Genomic DNA, 16,900 nt, shown 5'->3' on the forward strand with positions numbered 1-16,900 from the left:
TTTTATAGTTATAATAGTTCCCTAGATGCCAACATGCCAGGAGACACCTTGTCCATCTCATAGAATCTATGGATATTGGACAGTAAATAGCCGCCTTCCTTTCGGTTGTAGTCATACACTACAACTGTAAAATCCCCGGGTGAGGTATATCATAAGGAGAATTTTTAACATTAGCTTTGCTGCAGTCTCCATTGAATGAAAGTTATCAAATGCTGCACAATATTTGATAAACCCGGAGTAACCTTCCTAATGGAGTGAGATTGCCGCTGTTTTTGAAACTTTTTGAAAACTCACATTTGATAAATCTTTTCCAAAGTGGAGTAAGTGGCATAAAACTGTAAAATATTGCGAAGTCTTTTCATTCCAGATTTCTAGCATGCCTGGTGTCATAAATCCTCCTTCATAGTGTGACTTGAGCCTTATTTGTAAACAGGTTTCTGGGCACTTTTGAGACTTGCATCATATTTTTTTCTGTACTTTTTTTTTCTAAATGATGGATCAGTTGACAGATCTTATTTTTACAAAGACTCAAAGACATGAAACAGTAGTAAATAAAATCCAGCTCCAGTTGTAGTCGAACAAATCACGTAGCGTGGTAGAATAAAATATAACTTTTATTATATCAAAATAATAAAACCGTCACATAGTGACATAGGAGTCAATGTTACAGAGCTACGCGTTTCAGGATTGCTCCCTTCTTCACGGCCGTGAAGAAGGGAGCAATCCTGAAACGCGTAGCTCTGTAACATTGACTCCTATGTCACTATGTGACGGTTTTATTATTTTGATATAATAAAAGTTATATTTTATTCTACCACGCTACGTGATTTTTTTGACTACAACTGGAGCTGGATTTTATTTACTACTGTTTCAATTTTTGGACCTGGCATCCTACAGAGGCTTCCGTGCTCGTTGGTTGGACATTGTACATATTGAACAAGGGTGAGCTGGATTTACAACTTGTTTACTCAAAGACATGAATTCATTTGTATTATAGCTCACTGTTTTAGTCATGATAATTTTTTAAGTCAGGTTTGTTAACAGGCTTAGATGGGAATATGTGTCTCGAAGTCCTGGTGAATGGACCAAAAGTTATGGAAATAGTCAAATGGGATATGCCACTCTGTTTCTGTAACCTATGCTGTTTCTGTAACTTACATTCATTTTAATGGGAGTTACAAGACTAATGCAGCACAACCTGGTTTTCTTAAGTCTCAGTCAACATAGTGAGTCATTGTCATCTCAGCCTTAAGGTCATAGGTAAATGGTAATGTATAGACCAGGTATGGCAACACATGGAGTAACTTTGGGTCGGTATTACAGATCTATGCCTTTATTAGCCTTATTACCTTATTCTCTTTATTAGCCTTAATTTTTGATGTCCACTGGCTAGAATTTCCAATTATTTAAGGAAGATTGGAATCTATTTGGTCTAGGCTACTACTCCACATCTCCTTTACTAGTTAAATAATTCCTCCTCCGTTTTTTTAAACAACTTTTTAAGATGTCAGCTTTTTCATAATCTGAAGAACATACTACAAACCTTAAAAGATGTTCCTATAGGACTGGTCAGTCTAGGACTGACTTAGGACTTTATTGAGGTCATGTTGACAAGATACATGCTTGCTCATGTTTGGTTCTCTCTCTTCAGATGAGATATCATGAATTCTATCACATCCAAAATCAAAGTTCTGTTACTGAATTTATCATCGTTGGATTCTCAAGTTCACATAAGATCCAGCTTGTTATAGCTGTGGCCTTCCTCCTGATCTATCTAATCACTTTGTTAGGCAATGGCCTCATTTTGCTTCTTATCTTCACGGACCCTTATCTGCACACACCAATGTACTTTTTCCTTAAAAATCTCTCCTTTATTGAAGTATGTTATGTCTCGGTGATTATTCCCAAACTTCTTGCCAATTACTTCTCAGGATACAGTCGCATCTCATTCATAGGATGTGCCACACAGATGTATTTTTTCCTTTTTCTCGGTACCGCTGAGTGTTACCTGCTTGCCGTTATGGCTTATGACCGTTATGTTGCCATTTGCGATCCCTTACATTATTCAGCCATTATGAGCAACTCTGCATGTAGCAAGATGGTGGCTGCTACATGGGTTAGTGGCATTTTGCTTTCCATGGGCAACACTAGTTTCATTTTTAGCCTACCATACTGTGGACCTAATGTCATTGACCATTTTATCTGCGATACGCCGCCTGTTGTGTCATTGGCATGCACAGATACCTCAATGGTAGAAACAGACCTTTTTGCATATACAGTCATGGTGGTTATTGTCTCGTTTGTTATAGTTTTAATATCTTATACTCGTATTCTTGCTGCTATCTTGAACATCCGGTCTGTATCTGGGCGCCAGAAGGCTTTTTCCACTTGTGCCTCCCACATTACCTCTGTGTGTCTGTTTTTTGGAACAGGATCTTTTATGTACCTAAGACCCAAATCAAGTCATTCCCCTCAAAGTGACAAACTCATCGCCCTGTTATATAGTGTTATAACCCCCTTACTAAATCCAATGATCTACAGTCTCAGAAATGTAGAGGTTAAAAGTGCCCTCAAGAGGTTACTGTACAAAATGGTTATAAGCAAAGTCTGAACATAGAAATTAGCCCACAATAATAGGCACAGCCATATTTGTAGTCACTTTGGAATTAGTTTTCTGACAACAGATGGAAATTTGATATAACTTAGACACAAATACACTATGCTGAAGCTAAAGTTAAAAGTCAAACATGGCCGCTATAACAAAACAGTAAAAAAAGCAAACTTGTGGTTGTTGCTCTAACTTTTGACTTACTAATATATAGCAAATATACTAATTTGCCAAAAGTGCTGGGCCAAAATATATCAGTGTCGGTAGCATTTAGTCATCTATTGCCTACATTTCCACTGTCACCTTTGGTGTTGTGGTGTAAGCAGCAGGAGGCTCCAAAATCCCAGAATGTTGGCTCAGCTTAGTTACCAAAAGCCTTGGATGTCAAAGTCCTAACTTGGTCCAAACACTTTGTAGATCCTCTGTTTCTGAGCAATGTCACACAATGCATTGGCTATGACAAAATGTGAAAAACTTATGCTCTAAACAAACCAAAAATGCCAAGAAAGTACTTTCCTGTATAAGGGCCCCTTCACACGGCGTAAGCGCTCGGCTCATTCCAAGCCGTACACACGAGCGCTTCTAAACACTTCCCATTCACTTCAATGGGAGCGCACGTAAAGCCGGTTTAGAAGCACTCGCGTGTACGGCTCGAAATGAGCCGAGCGCTTACGCCATGTGAAGGGGCCCTAAGGCTAAAGCCCCACGTTGCGCAAACGCAGCTTTTTTGTTGTTGAAGATTTTGTTACTTTTTTGAGCCAAAGACAAGAATGGATGTAAATGGAATAGGAAATATATAAGAAGCTATTATACCTCTCCCTTCTGCTCAATACACTCTTGGCTCTAACTCAAAAAACCGCAGCAAAATCTGCAACAAAAAAAATCTGCTTTCCCGTACGTCCTACGGCAGCACAATTACACAAGGGATTTCATCCCCTAGGTACAACCAGAGAGACAGGTTAGTTAGCAATCGTGAACAACCAATTAAACAATTAACAAGGACCCCTCCTATAAAGGTAAGGAAGTCGGCTGGCCCATTATATATACTCGGACATTTTTCATTGGTATATTCTCATATATCCTATTGGATATACTCACATATTGTCTGGTATACTCATATATGCTATTTGAATATGCTCATATACTCGTTAGTCTCCACCTCATAAGAACCTTTCTTCAAAGCATTGCAAATGTTAAGTCCGTTTTTGTCACCAAAAAAAAAAAAAAGTATTCTTGGGGACCTGCAGGGTCATTAATGCGCTGAATCTCCATTTGAGCCACTTCAAGAAGTCTCAATAAATGGCTAAACTTCAAAGTTTCTTCTTAATCGCCATAATATCTACCAGACATATTAGTGTATTACATACTCTCTACTACAAAGAGTCCTATTGGAGTTCCTAGGAGTTTGTCTTCTCTTGAGAGCCATCCCAGGGTTCCTTCCTAAGGTCCCTCTTTCAAGCAGATCAGCCCGGACATTGCCTTGCCAGGGTCTTCCCTAAACCTTAGGGAGAGGAGTAACTAAAGTGGCATCTTTACATGTTACAGAGAACTCCTGTCTGGTTGCAGATCCAACAGTTTCAGGAAAGCCAAAATTTTACTGGTAACATTATGGCCCAAATAAGGGGGCAAAGGACAAGTAAAAGCCCCACTGGCAAGATGGTTCAGGGCTGCGGCTGAAATGTGCTACCAACTGAGTGATCTGCAATCTCCGCTAAAGTCAGAGCTCCTGCCGCTCGGCCCATGTTCACATCATGGGAAGAAGTGGGACATATTCCACTAGAACAAATGCACATGGCGGAACCGGATCCTCTTCATTCACATTTATCAAACTCTACAGACTCTATTCACGAGCAGCAGTGCGATCCTTATTAGGCAAAGAGTGGCGGCCGGCATCCCTCCCTATTATCTCATTGCTTCTCAAATCCCTTGTGTAATTGTGCTGCCGTAGGACATACGGGAAAGAGGAAAATTTACTCACCGAAATTTTCATTTCCCGTAGTCCGTAGGCAGCACAAGTGACCCTCCCTATTGAATGTCTATTGCTTCAAAAAAACACATTTGGGCCAGCTGACTTCCTTACCTTTATAGGAGGGGTCCTTGTTAATTGTTTAATTGGTTGTTCACGATTGCTAACTAACCTGTCTCTCTGGTTGTACCTAGGGGATGAAATCCCTTGTGTAATTGTGCTGCCTACGGACTACGGGAAATGAAAATTTCGGTGAGTAAATTTTCCTCTTTTCTACAACTTGGGGCCTCAGCCTAAAAATGATGTGGGTTTTTTTTTGTACAAATAAAATGAAAACAAAATGGAAACTAGTATTTCTTCCATATTTTCTGGCGAATGAATAAATAAAGGAACGGATGAATAAATCACAAATGAAGTGGTTGATCAATGAATTGGCTCTTTTTAACACTGTTATAGCATCTCTGCATACATAAAATATGGTATAAGATGTTTTACAATGCGTCCTCCATAGACACTGCTTACCTGAACCTTTATCTTTCTAAGGGCAGGTTCACACCAGCGCCCGATCTCCGCTTTGTGGGTTTCCATCTTCTGCCAACAGGAGACGGAAACCCAGCATTCAGTGTCTGGCCATGAGTGTCTTCTGGTCTCTGCAGTTTTTTTAACCGGACACAAAGTCCTGCATGTCCGACTTTGGGTCTGGTTAAAAAAAACCCAAAAACTATTTCACTGCGGAGACCAGAAGACGCTCACGGGCGGACACTTTGCAAATCCATTCAAATGAATGGTTTTGAAAACTGCCTGCCGGTTTCTGTCTCCTGTCCAGTTTCTCAGGCAGGAAATGGAAAGCTGAAAAGCAGAGATAGGGCGTAGGTGTGAACCCGCCCTAACTCTTCTTAACAGTAACTGATTTTGTATTTTTTTGTTACCATTATTTGGGAAGTTTTAGGAAGGTTGAGGTTCCAGAAGCTGGATCTCTTTTGGACATGGAAAGGAGCCATAATATATGTCCATTGACATAACTGTAACATCTTTGCCTGTCCGGGCTTTTGCGTCATCATCCGGTCACATGCTGCGATGCAGGAGACGTGTTTGGCTGTGATTTCTTCTCTTGGGTTCATGTTGCATTGTCTGAATACTGTCCTATTCCTTCACCTTGGTAATTGATTTCCCACCACACCCATCTCCTTCACCTTCATTTCCCTCTGCTCCTCTAATAGTTAAATTAAGTCTTGCCCTGTGATTAACAACCTGCCTTCCTATCAGGGCCAGGGCGGGTTCATCCTCCTTATTTATTCTTGGCTCAAATTCACATTCGTGCTTGCTGTTGCCTTGTGCGTGCTGGCTTTTCTCTCGCTGTTTATTTTTGTATTCTTATTCTTGACCTCTGGTTTTCCCTATTGACTACTCTTTTGGATATCGATTTTGACATTGCATCGCTTGACTGTTACTGACCCCTGGCTAGCTGACCTCCCTTGTTGTTGTTTGTCTTGTCCACGTTTTGTGTGTGACGTATTTAGGAAGGGCCTGTCATCCAGTTGTCGCCTATTACATAGGATAGGAGCGACAAGCAGGAAGGGACAGTGGGGGGTTTCAGACCAGGGCTCACTGTCTCTTGTGCCCCTTCCTCCAGGGTTCATCTACAGCACTGGTGAACTGCTGTCTGGCACTTCCCTAACAATAACCATATAAGAACTTGTTTGTAGCATGGCGAGTTGTGTTTCTAATAGCAGTATTTTATGTTCCATATAATTTATTTAGAAACTGTAAAAATAATATTCGTAGGATGTAATGGAAAAAAAAACTACATTTCCACTGCAGCCTTTTGGCTTTTTTTTATGATTTTCACTCTGCTTCAATATGTTAACTTTATTCTGTAAGTCAGTATGACGATGGTGATTCCAATATTATGTGGTTTCAGCAATGTTTTACTATGTTAAAAAATGTGTTATTTTTCTGTCAAGTAGTATGAAGGCTTGTGTTTTTTTGGGTGAGCTATAGTTTTCATTAGTGTAAGTTTGAAACAAATAAGACTTTTAAAATCATTTTTATTTCATTTTTTGGGAGATGACATGAAAATAAGCAAATATTTGATATTTTATACTTTTTTGATAGTGGCAAATATCCATTATGTAGTTATGCATAGACTTTTATATGCCATATTTTTAATTGGAAACTGTTTTGTCTCTTATGCATATGTGACATCTGTATAGTACGGGGATGAGTTGCAGTACCTGAACAATACATGGATGGCCAAAATGACGGAGAATAATTCAGTGCTAGGATCCTTTCATTCTAGTGGTTAGTAGGGAGTCCCAGCTTTTACAACACCCTGAGAAACAGCTAATGGCACAAAAATATTGCAGTAATTGCCCTGACTGGAAAATCCCACATTTTTTGATAGCTTTAAGTATTCCAACCCAATGATGTGTACAATTTCTGTCCGATCGCTTTTCTGTTTCTGAAATATGTTTCTTGCAGAAGACACGGGTGGTAATTTCCTTCAGATCTCTTCTATTTTAAGTATGGCAGGTGAAAGGTAAAGTGCTGAATCGTAATATTATTTGTCTTCCATTGCAGACAGACCATTTGTTCTGATGGATGTAAGAAAGCCAAATCATTATGTTTCATCAACTTATTCTTCTATTATGTAATTACAGGGTAGCGTGCATTGTATTTCCTGGAATATAAATTACAATTCATGAATTGGTGGGTTTTTAATCTGGTTTTCATCAGGAATAGGAAACTGGTATAGAGTTGCTCTCATGTTGTCCAAGCCCATGATCACATTTCTCTGGATTAGGGACATCAAACTGACTAAAACACACAATAATAATCAAGCCTGTGCTTTTAAAAAGCAAACATCAGTAAAATGCTCACAACTGCAATATATTTTACATTCTTTACCAGATAGATACCTATTAATTTCCACATATTCATGGATAAATGCCCGTTTTTAGGCTAAGACCGCACATTGCGGAAATGCAGCTTTTTTTATGTTGCAGATTTTGTAGCGTTTTTTTGAGCCAAACCTAGTAGTGGCTAAAGAAGGAATGGGAAATATATAGAAAGCTCTTATACTTCTCCCTTCTGCTCAATCTATTCCTAGTTTTCTCTGAAAAAGAAACAACATTTGCAATAAAAAAAAAGCATCGTTTCTGCAATGCAGGGCCTTAGGTCTGGGTCACATCTGCGTCGGTAATCCATTCGGGGGAGTCCACATGAGGACCCCCTGAACAGACTACCGAATGCATTGGCAAGTGGTGTGTAGTGAAAGCACATGGACCCCATAGACTATGTGCTTTCCAAACGGTCTCTGCACGAGTCATGCGGACAGGAAAGCAGATCGTGAACTAGTTTTCTGTCCGCATATTCCGTGCAGAGTACGTGCAGAAAGCACATGGACCCCATTATAGTCTATGGGGTCCATGTGCTTTCACTGCACACCGCTTGCCTAGGTGTTCGGTAGTCCATTCGGGGGGTCCCCATGCGGACTCCCCGAATGGATTACCGACGCAGATGTGAACATGGGCTTAGTCTTAAGCAGTCAATAACAATTAATAGTTGCTAATAGATTTCATTGCATTTTTTAAGACTTCTTAAGACTTCTGTTTGAATCTTGTCAGTAGGTTGACCCATAGTAAACTAACCAAACAACATTGATTAAAATAGAGCCTTTTTATGGGGATAATAACCTGTATAAACAGAGCTGTCAGAGCTTTAAGGTCTTGTCTATGGTTCCCTTACAATACTCTGTTAGCTCCTCCATATGGAATATCAACTTAGACTCTTGGTACCACTCTGATAGTGCGGGAGAGTTTCACTTTCTGCAGTGCCATGAGATGACTGTCCATGCTGTGATCAAGCAGTATCAAAGGATAGAACCTAAGAGAATAGAAATGAGTGCCACTTTTTTGGGAAAACTCTCTTGTTTTTCCAGTGATCTGCCCATAAGCCCTGAATACTTGTTCCCAGAATGGTCACATATCATGGCACTCCAACCAAACATGTAACATACCGTGTTTCCGAAAATAAGACAGTGTCTTATATTAAATTCTAGTCCTAAAGATAAGACATGTCTTATTTTCGGGGGATGTCTTATTTTCGGGGAAACACAGTAGTACCCTTCTCGCATCTGCAATAAATCTCTGGCACTAAGGGGAAAATCATCTATAGCAGAGAAGGATTTTTATACCACCTACTTAATAATTTGTTACTCTTCTCCTGAGCTGAGCAGGCTATGAATATCTTATAGTAGAACAGGTAGGCTTTGCACCATTCCTGTTTGGAATGGTGAACTGTAGATCTCGTGCCAGGACACAGTAAACCTTGGCTCTGAGGTATGCAAGTTGCTAAGAAGGAAACAGTACAATAGGTAAATGACATGTGCTGGTGGGGATGGGTGTAGGAATAACTACTAAAATTGGGTTGGATTAGACAATAAGTGATGCCAATCTCCCAATGAGTATATGGAAAAAGGTCAGCTGAGGGTACGCAAACCACAAAAGATGCTGTGTAGGCCAATGGGTCTGAAAAGGGGAGCTGGCGAGAACCTGATGGACACGGGGTTGATTGTCACAATTCCACCCCAGTATCCTTCTCACATTCTGAGGGAAATGTAGGGTTCTGAAAAATCAGCATAAATGGTCCATCCATTCGGGGGCAACACAGTGGCCCAGTGGTTAGCACTGCAGCCTTGCAGAGCTGGAGTCCTGGAGTTTGAATCCCGCCAGGACCGACATCTGCAAGTAGTTTGTATGTTCTCCCCGTGTTTGCGTGGATTTCGTCCCATTCTATAAAGACATACTGATAGGAAAGAAAAAAAATAAATGTACATTGTGATCCCTTAATGGGGCTCACAATCTACATTTAAGAAAAAAAAAAAAAAAGGTCCATCTATTCATGACAGCAGCCCCCGGCAGATCAAAGTATCCCAAACATGCAGTGAGGAGAAAGGGAAGACCACTCCCCATTCAAAACATCTATTGGAGGATCTGACCCAGGAGATGAGATGAAGGAGAGAGGAAAACATTCCCTTAATAGCCACCCACCCCAAATGCCCAATCTATCATACGAACCAGTAAGAACATATTGTCCAGTACCCTCAGAATCCTTTCGCCATTGAAGTATGTCATGCCTGATTCTGGGTCGATCATATCTCCAAATAAACAATGAATAAGCCATCTTTAACCATCAGAAGAATGGGGGAGTACAATAGGCACACCTTAAACAGATATAAGAAACATATGAGTATATCTATTTTTACAGTACTTTTTGAGATCCATCAAAGCATGCCCCAATAGCGGGTGATATTTCAGTTGGTAGTGCATAAACAGGTCAGTCGATAACTGTAGGCCCAAATATTTCAGAGGTTCATGGACAGTGAAATGGAAAATGAATTTACAAGTGTTGAACCTCTTCAGGAGGGGTGTAATGAATTCAGTGCCTTGGTCTAGGTATAATTAACCTTAAAGTTACTAAGTGATTGTACCATTCAAATTATTTTATCAACACTGGCAAAGAGATCTGTGGCAGTGAGGTTTGGGGCCCAGCCACCTACCCAGACCAGCCAAAATGGGACTCTAGCCCAACAGAGACCGTCCACCTAGAGTTCTGCAAATACCTGCTCCATGTCCATCGCAACACCTCCAACAAGGTCTGCAGGGCAGAGCTAGGCAGACTCCCCCTATGGCTCACCATACAAAAGAGGGCGCTAGAATTCCAGGCGCACATTCAGGGGAGCAACCCCGTCTCCTACCACCACCAAGCATGGCTAAGTCACAGAGACCTGAGCAAACCCAACACCCCCCAACCAAACAGCACCCAACCACCAAACCAAAAACACCAACAGATGATAACCACTGAAGAATGGAGAAACGAAATAAATAACTCCAAGAAACTCATTGAGTACCAATCCCTACAAAGGGACTACATCATGGTCACCCACCTGGAGAGAATACGCCACCCCAAACACATACAGACCCTGAGCCGGTACAGACTGAGCACCCACAACCTAGAGATTGAAACGTGGCAGCACAGGCAGACGTACAAGCCACAGGAGAACAGACTATGCCAGCACTGCGACCAACGGGCCCTTGAAGACAAGACCCACTTCCTGCTACACTGCACCAAATACTCAGCTGTGAGGGCCGTCTACTACCAAAGACTCTCTGCCCACATCCCAGACTTCACATCTGCAGACGAGAAGAGGAAACTCTATATCCTACTGGGAGAAGAAGAGGCCACTGTGGAGATCGCTGCCCAATACGTGTCCAGCTATCACTAAACAAGAGGAAGATGAGACGCACGGACTATCAAACCCCCAACCCCCAGAGACTATTAAACCCACCACCGAAACACCACTAAATGCCCCCCCATCACCTGTTTATCCCATACCCACCGATACCCAAATGCCCCAAACAAGAACGACGAGACCCTAAGGACACTCAAACCCCAAGCCACAGACCCCGTACCCATCCCCCTCCACCACCCCCAACCCCCAATCCCCTTTTCTGCTTTGGCAACACCAAATGTTTTATTCTTTGGTAATGCTAATAAAGCTCATTTGTATCTTCTTGTATCTTGAACATATAGGAGAAGATCATAGCGTAAAGGGTGATTTTGTAATGTTCATCTCCAACCTGAATCCCTTTAATATCTGGGTTTTCCAAATCGTCTCTGCCAAGTGGTCAATCATCAAGCGGCGAAAGGAGACAACCTTTTCATGTGCTGTTGCAGATTGCTATGGGGGGAGAGAGACAGCCGTTTACATGGACCCTTATCATGGGATAGGAGTATAGTGATAAGATATAACTCAGATACCACTAGGCCACTCCTATCTGCCACAGCGTTAATACCATAAAAGCCCAATGGACTGATCAAAGGCCTTCTTTGTGTCCATCGATAGAACGCAAAGGCATCTTGATTGTGTCAAGCAATGTTTTGATGGTAAGATTTTGGCAAAATCTTAGTGTCTATGTTTACCAGTGGGATCAGTCTGTAATTTGTCAAGAGTGAGGGTCCTTCCCTGGTTTCGAGAGAACATTGATATAGGCTTTCAGTATCTGCCTTATAAAGGGAGACTCAGTTTATGTCAAGTTAAAGATCCTAGTCAGAAAAGGGGTAAGTTGTGCACTACCATTTTTTTAGAAGGTGGGTTTGAACCTGTCCAGTCCTGGGCTTTTGCCCGCAAGACTAGGGTATATCACTATGGAAAATGCATTATCAGATACTGTATATCAGCCTACAGTTCGTCCATAGATTCTGAGTTCAGGACCAAGAGAGCCATTTCCTCCACACATTGGTCTATTCAGTCAGCTAACGTTGTCATCAGCATTTCACCATATTGGCTTTGAATAGAGTATAATTGCACATAATAGGAGTTGAAAAATGCTAAACAGCCATTGGTTTTCTGGGGGTGGGGGATATATGTATTCCCTGGCGTGGGTGAAGCAAACATGCTTTAAGGTCCACAACATAACCCACATTTGTTACTATTTTATTCACAAGTGGTATTTAAAAGTCACAAGATACAGGTTTATAATCTTTGATATTCTCAGATAGGCAAAAACCATATTTGATAAATTACTATGTTTTTTACCTGTTTAGAACTTTTCTGAGTCCTTTTTGAATTCTGTTCATGCTGTTAGCCAAAGCCTTTATTTTCAGTCATTAATAGGGTAAGCTTTTATATCTACCTATGTCTGTCAGGGTCTGGGGATGGTAGGTGGGGTGGCAAAGAAAAAAAAGTCCAGTTTCTTTAGTCCAAAACAATAGTAGAGTTTTATTTTCACTCAAAAAAGGTAGTGCAGCAACAAAAGGAAACAATACAAAAACAAATACCTGTCCGGCTAGGCTCTAACTAAACATAGAATAGGTTACCTCACCTAGAATAACAGAAATCCAAAACCAGTTGAATCACTCAGGACACAGCTCCAAGAAAATGACCTCTCTGTTTGGCACTCCAGCCAAGCTCTGCTAGTGTTGCTGCTGGAGCTGGCTTCTTAAGCCTCCCTGACAAGGAGACTCTCTGCAGCTGAGTCGCTGCCGGAACATCCCCAAAGTGTGGACTGGAGGGGGGTGGAATGACAGGTCCCACTACCAATCCTACCTGTCATTCCTAAAAATCCAGCCCAGTACTTAGCATTTACCAAAATGCTCAGCAGACGAAAGTTGTCTGCTGAGAACAAACATTCCTGGAGTTTTCTCATCTCACCCACCTTAGTAGTCTGGGCGAGATGTACACCTCCTCCATTACCTGACCAGCCATCGGCTTACAAACCTAATATGTGAAAAGATGTAAATATGGTATTTTTACTTACTGTGCCACATCACATTATATTAATTAAGAAGGAAGAAAATATATTAGTTTTAATTGGTGAATACAAACAAAGTCCAGGAGGCGGACGTCCAGTAACAGGTACTAAACCTATACTGTTATATGGTTAGCTAATGCAACAGAAGAGATCAAGTGCTAGAGGAAGCTATGCAGACTGGTTGTTAGTAAAAATTGTACAACTGACTGAAGTCAAGAGAGGAGATTAGGTAGGCTGCATAGGGACTACTTAAAGTGTACATGACTTTACATTGAAAGTTGTAATATCTGCTGAGTAATCTGTTCTGTGGCTGTATAAGCTTGTTCCATCTATTTTTATGCTACTAATAGCTCCATTATGACTGCAGCACATTTTATATTTCTGTCTTAGGCAGGTGACAAGTCTGTATAAGCCTTCATACATGATGCCCTGTCAGTTTTTCTGCTGCTAATATCACCATTATGGCTGCAGAACATTTTGCATTTGTCCCTGAAACTGTGGGCATGTACAGTAAAGAGCAGTATCCCCCTTCCTCCTTCATTATTATTCATTACTACTACTACTGGTTTCCTCACACGTAACTACAGGTTGAGTAACTTTAACAGCAAATGAATAGTTGGGAAATCCCTAGTGAATAAAATAGATTCAAAGATAGTGGACTGTAAATCCTGGTTATGATACAGCTAAAAAGATCCCTGACACAGAAAATGAGAAATTTTAGTACAAGCTGATTGCTGTCTATGACTATTATGTAACAAATGGACAGTATATAGAGCAGATTATGTGATAGGCAGAGGAGGAGTGGGGAGCCATTTTCACAGTAGAGGTAGGGCAGAAGAATGGGGGATGGGCTTTCATTAATAAAAGATCACATAGGTCTCAATAATATCTGGAAGGATCAGAGAAAGAACTCTGGTTTGCACAATAATCCATGATAGAAAAAAGAGGTCACACTGTGATCATGTGACATTTTGAAAAAGATAAAAGCAGGATAAGGAAAGAAAGTGTGAGCAGACAATTATTATTATTCAGGGGATGTTTTTTCAATATAATAAGTAAAAAAATAATCTCTGTCAGGTCCCTTCAAATAATTCACATGTAGTGTTCAATTAGTAAGACAAGATAAATAGTGATACAAACCAGTTAAGCATTATCGTGATACAGAATGGGGAATTCTTATAGACACCTTTTCCTTTAGCACCTGTAGTTCATAGATCTAGATTGTGGATTGTAGTGTTCTAGGCATGTGGTACCATACTGATGGAAGATAATCCTTATATGAGAACATGCCAGATCTCACAAGACCTGCTTTCATATTGTTACACCACAACAGTTTCCAGATTAACAAATGCTTCATACTTAATCTCCTACTGATGCTGCCAAGAAGATTATCCACGTAGCACAAATGTTAACTCCAAGATGAAATCTGCGGAACCTGCGACATATTGAAGGGCTTTATGTCAGCATCCCAGGTCAGACGCTTTCCCAATGGTTGGTAACGTAAAAGACATTACAGAGTATTTATTTATTTATTTATTTATTTTTCTTTTAATTGACATGGAAAGATCTAAAATTACAAAAAAAGTGAAATAGGTTTTCATATGTCTCTCTGGTCATAAAAACCTTCTCAGAAACATTATTGTAGTGAAAGCAGAGGATACAATTAATTATGTTTTGCCTTTTGAGCAATGACTCCCCCTTCGCCCCCTGTCAGATTTAGATTAAACTGTTTACAGAGTTCTCCCCGCCAAGAGATCTCTCATTTCTAAACTGGGGAAAGATCAGTGTCCCACAACACCCCCACCGCTCTGGCTCTGTGTGCTTTTGTTTTCCTTGCCAAATAGCTAGCAAGTGAATGCTCATTAACTACTAATTAATGGCCTGAGACCCAAAGGTGGCTGACTCTAAAAGGACAAAACCAGCCAACCCTGGGAGAGTCAGTCTTGACCTTTAAAAATGGTTTCTTTCTAAAGCACATAGGGAGCGCTTATATATCCGCAGTGTGAAAGTTAACTCTTTCATAAATCAGCCTATTTAACATTAAAAAACCTTGATAATGAACGCACCCTGAAGAACACCTCCTTATGAAAAACTCTCCGAAACCTTCACTTTGTGTAAGACTGATCTACCACTAGAATACAAACAAATTTCCGGCTGGCAAAACACTTTCCACCTGTTGTCAACAACTTGTATTTCCAGTTTGTGTTCAGCAGATGGCAATAGTGCCCTTTAGAAGGTAAATGTTGGCATGGGAATATCTGACATTTCATTGTGGGGTTTGCAAAAAATCTATACTTTGCTAAAACTAAATATAAGTTCTATTGCTAAAGTATTTGTCATATTACTCGACAAAGAGAGCCCTAGTAAAAATATACTAGAATTAAATCTCATATTTACTATCATAAAATGTAACTTTTCCCTAAATTGTTACTTTAAGTGTAAGAGTATCAACCAAATTTTTCCTTTAATAATTTATACTTCATCATAAAAATAGACATTAACATTAGAGATTAGCTCAGTGGCGTAACTAGGAATGGCAGGGCCCTGTGGCAAACTTTTGACATGGGCTCCATATTGCTCCATATTGGCCCCTGCACACAATATTATGCCCCATAGTGGCCCCTGCACACAGTATTATTCCCCATAGTGGCCCTTGCACACAGCATTATGCCCCATAGTGGCCCCTGCACACAGTATTATTCCCCATAGTGGCCTCTACGCACAGTATTATTCCCCATAGTGGCCCCTACACACAGTATTATTCCCCATAGTGGCCCCTACGCACAGTATTATTCCCCATAGTGGCCCCTACGCACAGTATTATTCCCCATAGTGGCCCCTACACACAGTATTATCCCCCATAGTGGCCCCTGCACACAGTATTATTCCCCATTGTGGCCCCTGTACACAGTATTATGCTGCATTGTGTACACCCATAAGCAATTATTATACTCTGGTGTCTTTTCAGACCCCAGAGTATAATAATTGGAGACCCAGGGGGAATAAAAACATAAAAAAACACTGTTACTTACCTATCTCCCAACACCGCTGCATTCTTTGCCGCTGTCGGCCATCATCAATGACATCCGGGATGTCATGTGACCGGGGGGGCCTGCGTTGCGACACATATGGATGCAGGTCCCGGTCATGTGACGTCACATAAGTAGGCCCAAAGCATGCCTGGAGCGCGGAGAGGTAAATAACACTGTTTTTTTATGTTCCATCACCTTTCCTGGGCCTCTGATCATTATACTCTGGGGTCAGAAAAGACCCCAGAGTATAATAGTGCTTGTGGGGCCTGCGGTGTCACTTACCGATCCCAGTCCCTGCCAGGATCGGTAAATAAGTAGAGCCCATTACTGGCTGGAGTAACTCCAGCCGGTAACAGCCTATTTAAAAAAAACCAAAACCCTGCAGTGGTAGTGGCGCTGTACTGTGAGAGGGGGCGTTCCTTACATCCCCCCCCCCTCCTGACAGTACTCGTCCATAGACTAGTACTCGGGGGCATTCCTCACCACTTAGCATCATCACAATAGACGCTACTGTCAGGAGGGGTGTTCCTGACAGACTTTTAGAAATGCCCTTCTGACACTGAAGAGCTACGGTAACAGCTCCAATAGCTCTTCAGCAGGGGCACAGAACAGGAAAGCTGATAATTCAACTTTCTAGCAGTATATAATACCACATGTGCCTGAGGACGTGAAAGGTCTTCTTTAACCCCAGGGGGTTAGATCACTAATGCAATGCATAGAGCATCCTGCAATAGAAGGTAATGCCAGACAAGTCTGGGAGTCTTGTTACCAGGGTCCTTAATGCCTGTGATCTGTGCGGGGACTGATCTTAGGCATTAACGCAGAGTCTCTGCTGTACAATACAGCAGAGAACTGGCAGCATTGGCAGCCGCTCAGCTCCTGAGTGGCCACCATATTTAAATACCCGACATCCGCTGTACTATTACAGCAGATATTGGGAAGGGATTAAAGTATGTTCAGAAAAATAACAATAACAAGG

General features: G+C 41.2%; 1 protein-coding gene across 1 annotated transcript; it reads left to right on the plus strand.

Annotated features, from left to right (window-relative positions):
* The first annotated feature begins 1,285 nt into the window (after window positions 1-1,285).
* On the plus strand, window positions 1,286-2,611 carry LOC142202796 (olfactory receptor 10A7-like). Its single transcript, XM_075273156.1, has 2 exons — window positions 1,286-1,300; window positions 1,652-2,611. Exons 1-2 carry the CDS (start codon window positions 1,286-1,288, stop codon window positions 2,609-2,611), a joined length of 975 nt encoding a protein of 324 aa, XP_075129257.1.
* Window positions 2,612-16,900: the final 14,289 nt, after the last annotated feature.

The sequence above is a fragment of the Leptodactylus fuscus genome, chromosome 1, assembly GCF_031893055.1.
Source record: "Leptodactylus fuscus isolate aLepFus1 chromosome 1, aLepFus1.hap2, whole genome shotgun sequence".
Taxonomy (NCBI): Eukaryota; Metazoa; Chordata; class Amphibia; order Anura; family Leptodactylidae; genus Leptodactylus; species Leptodactylus fuscus.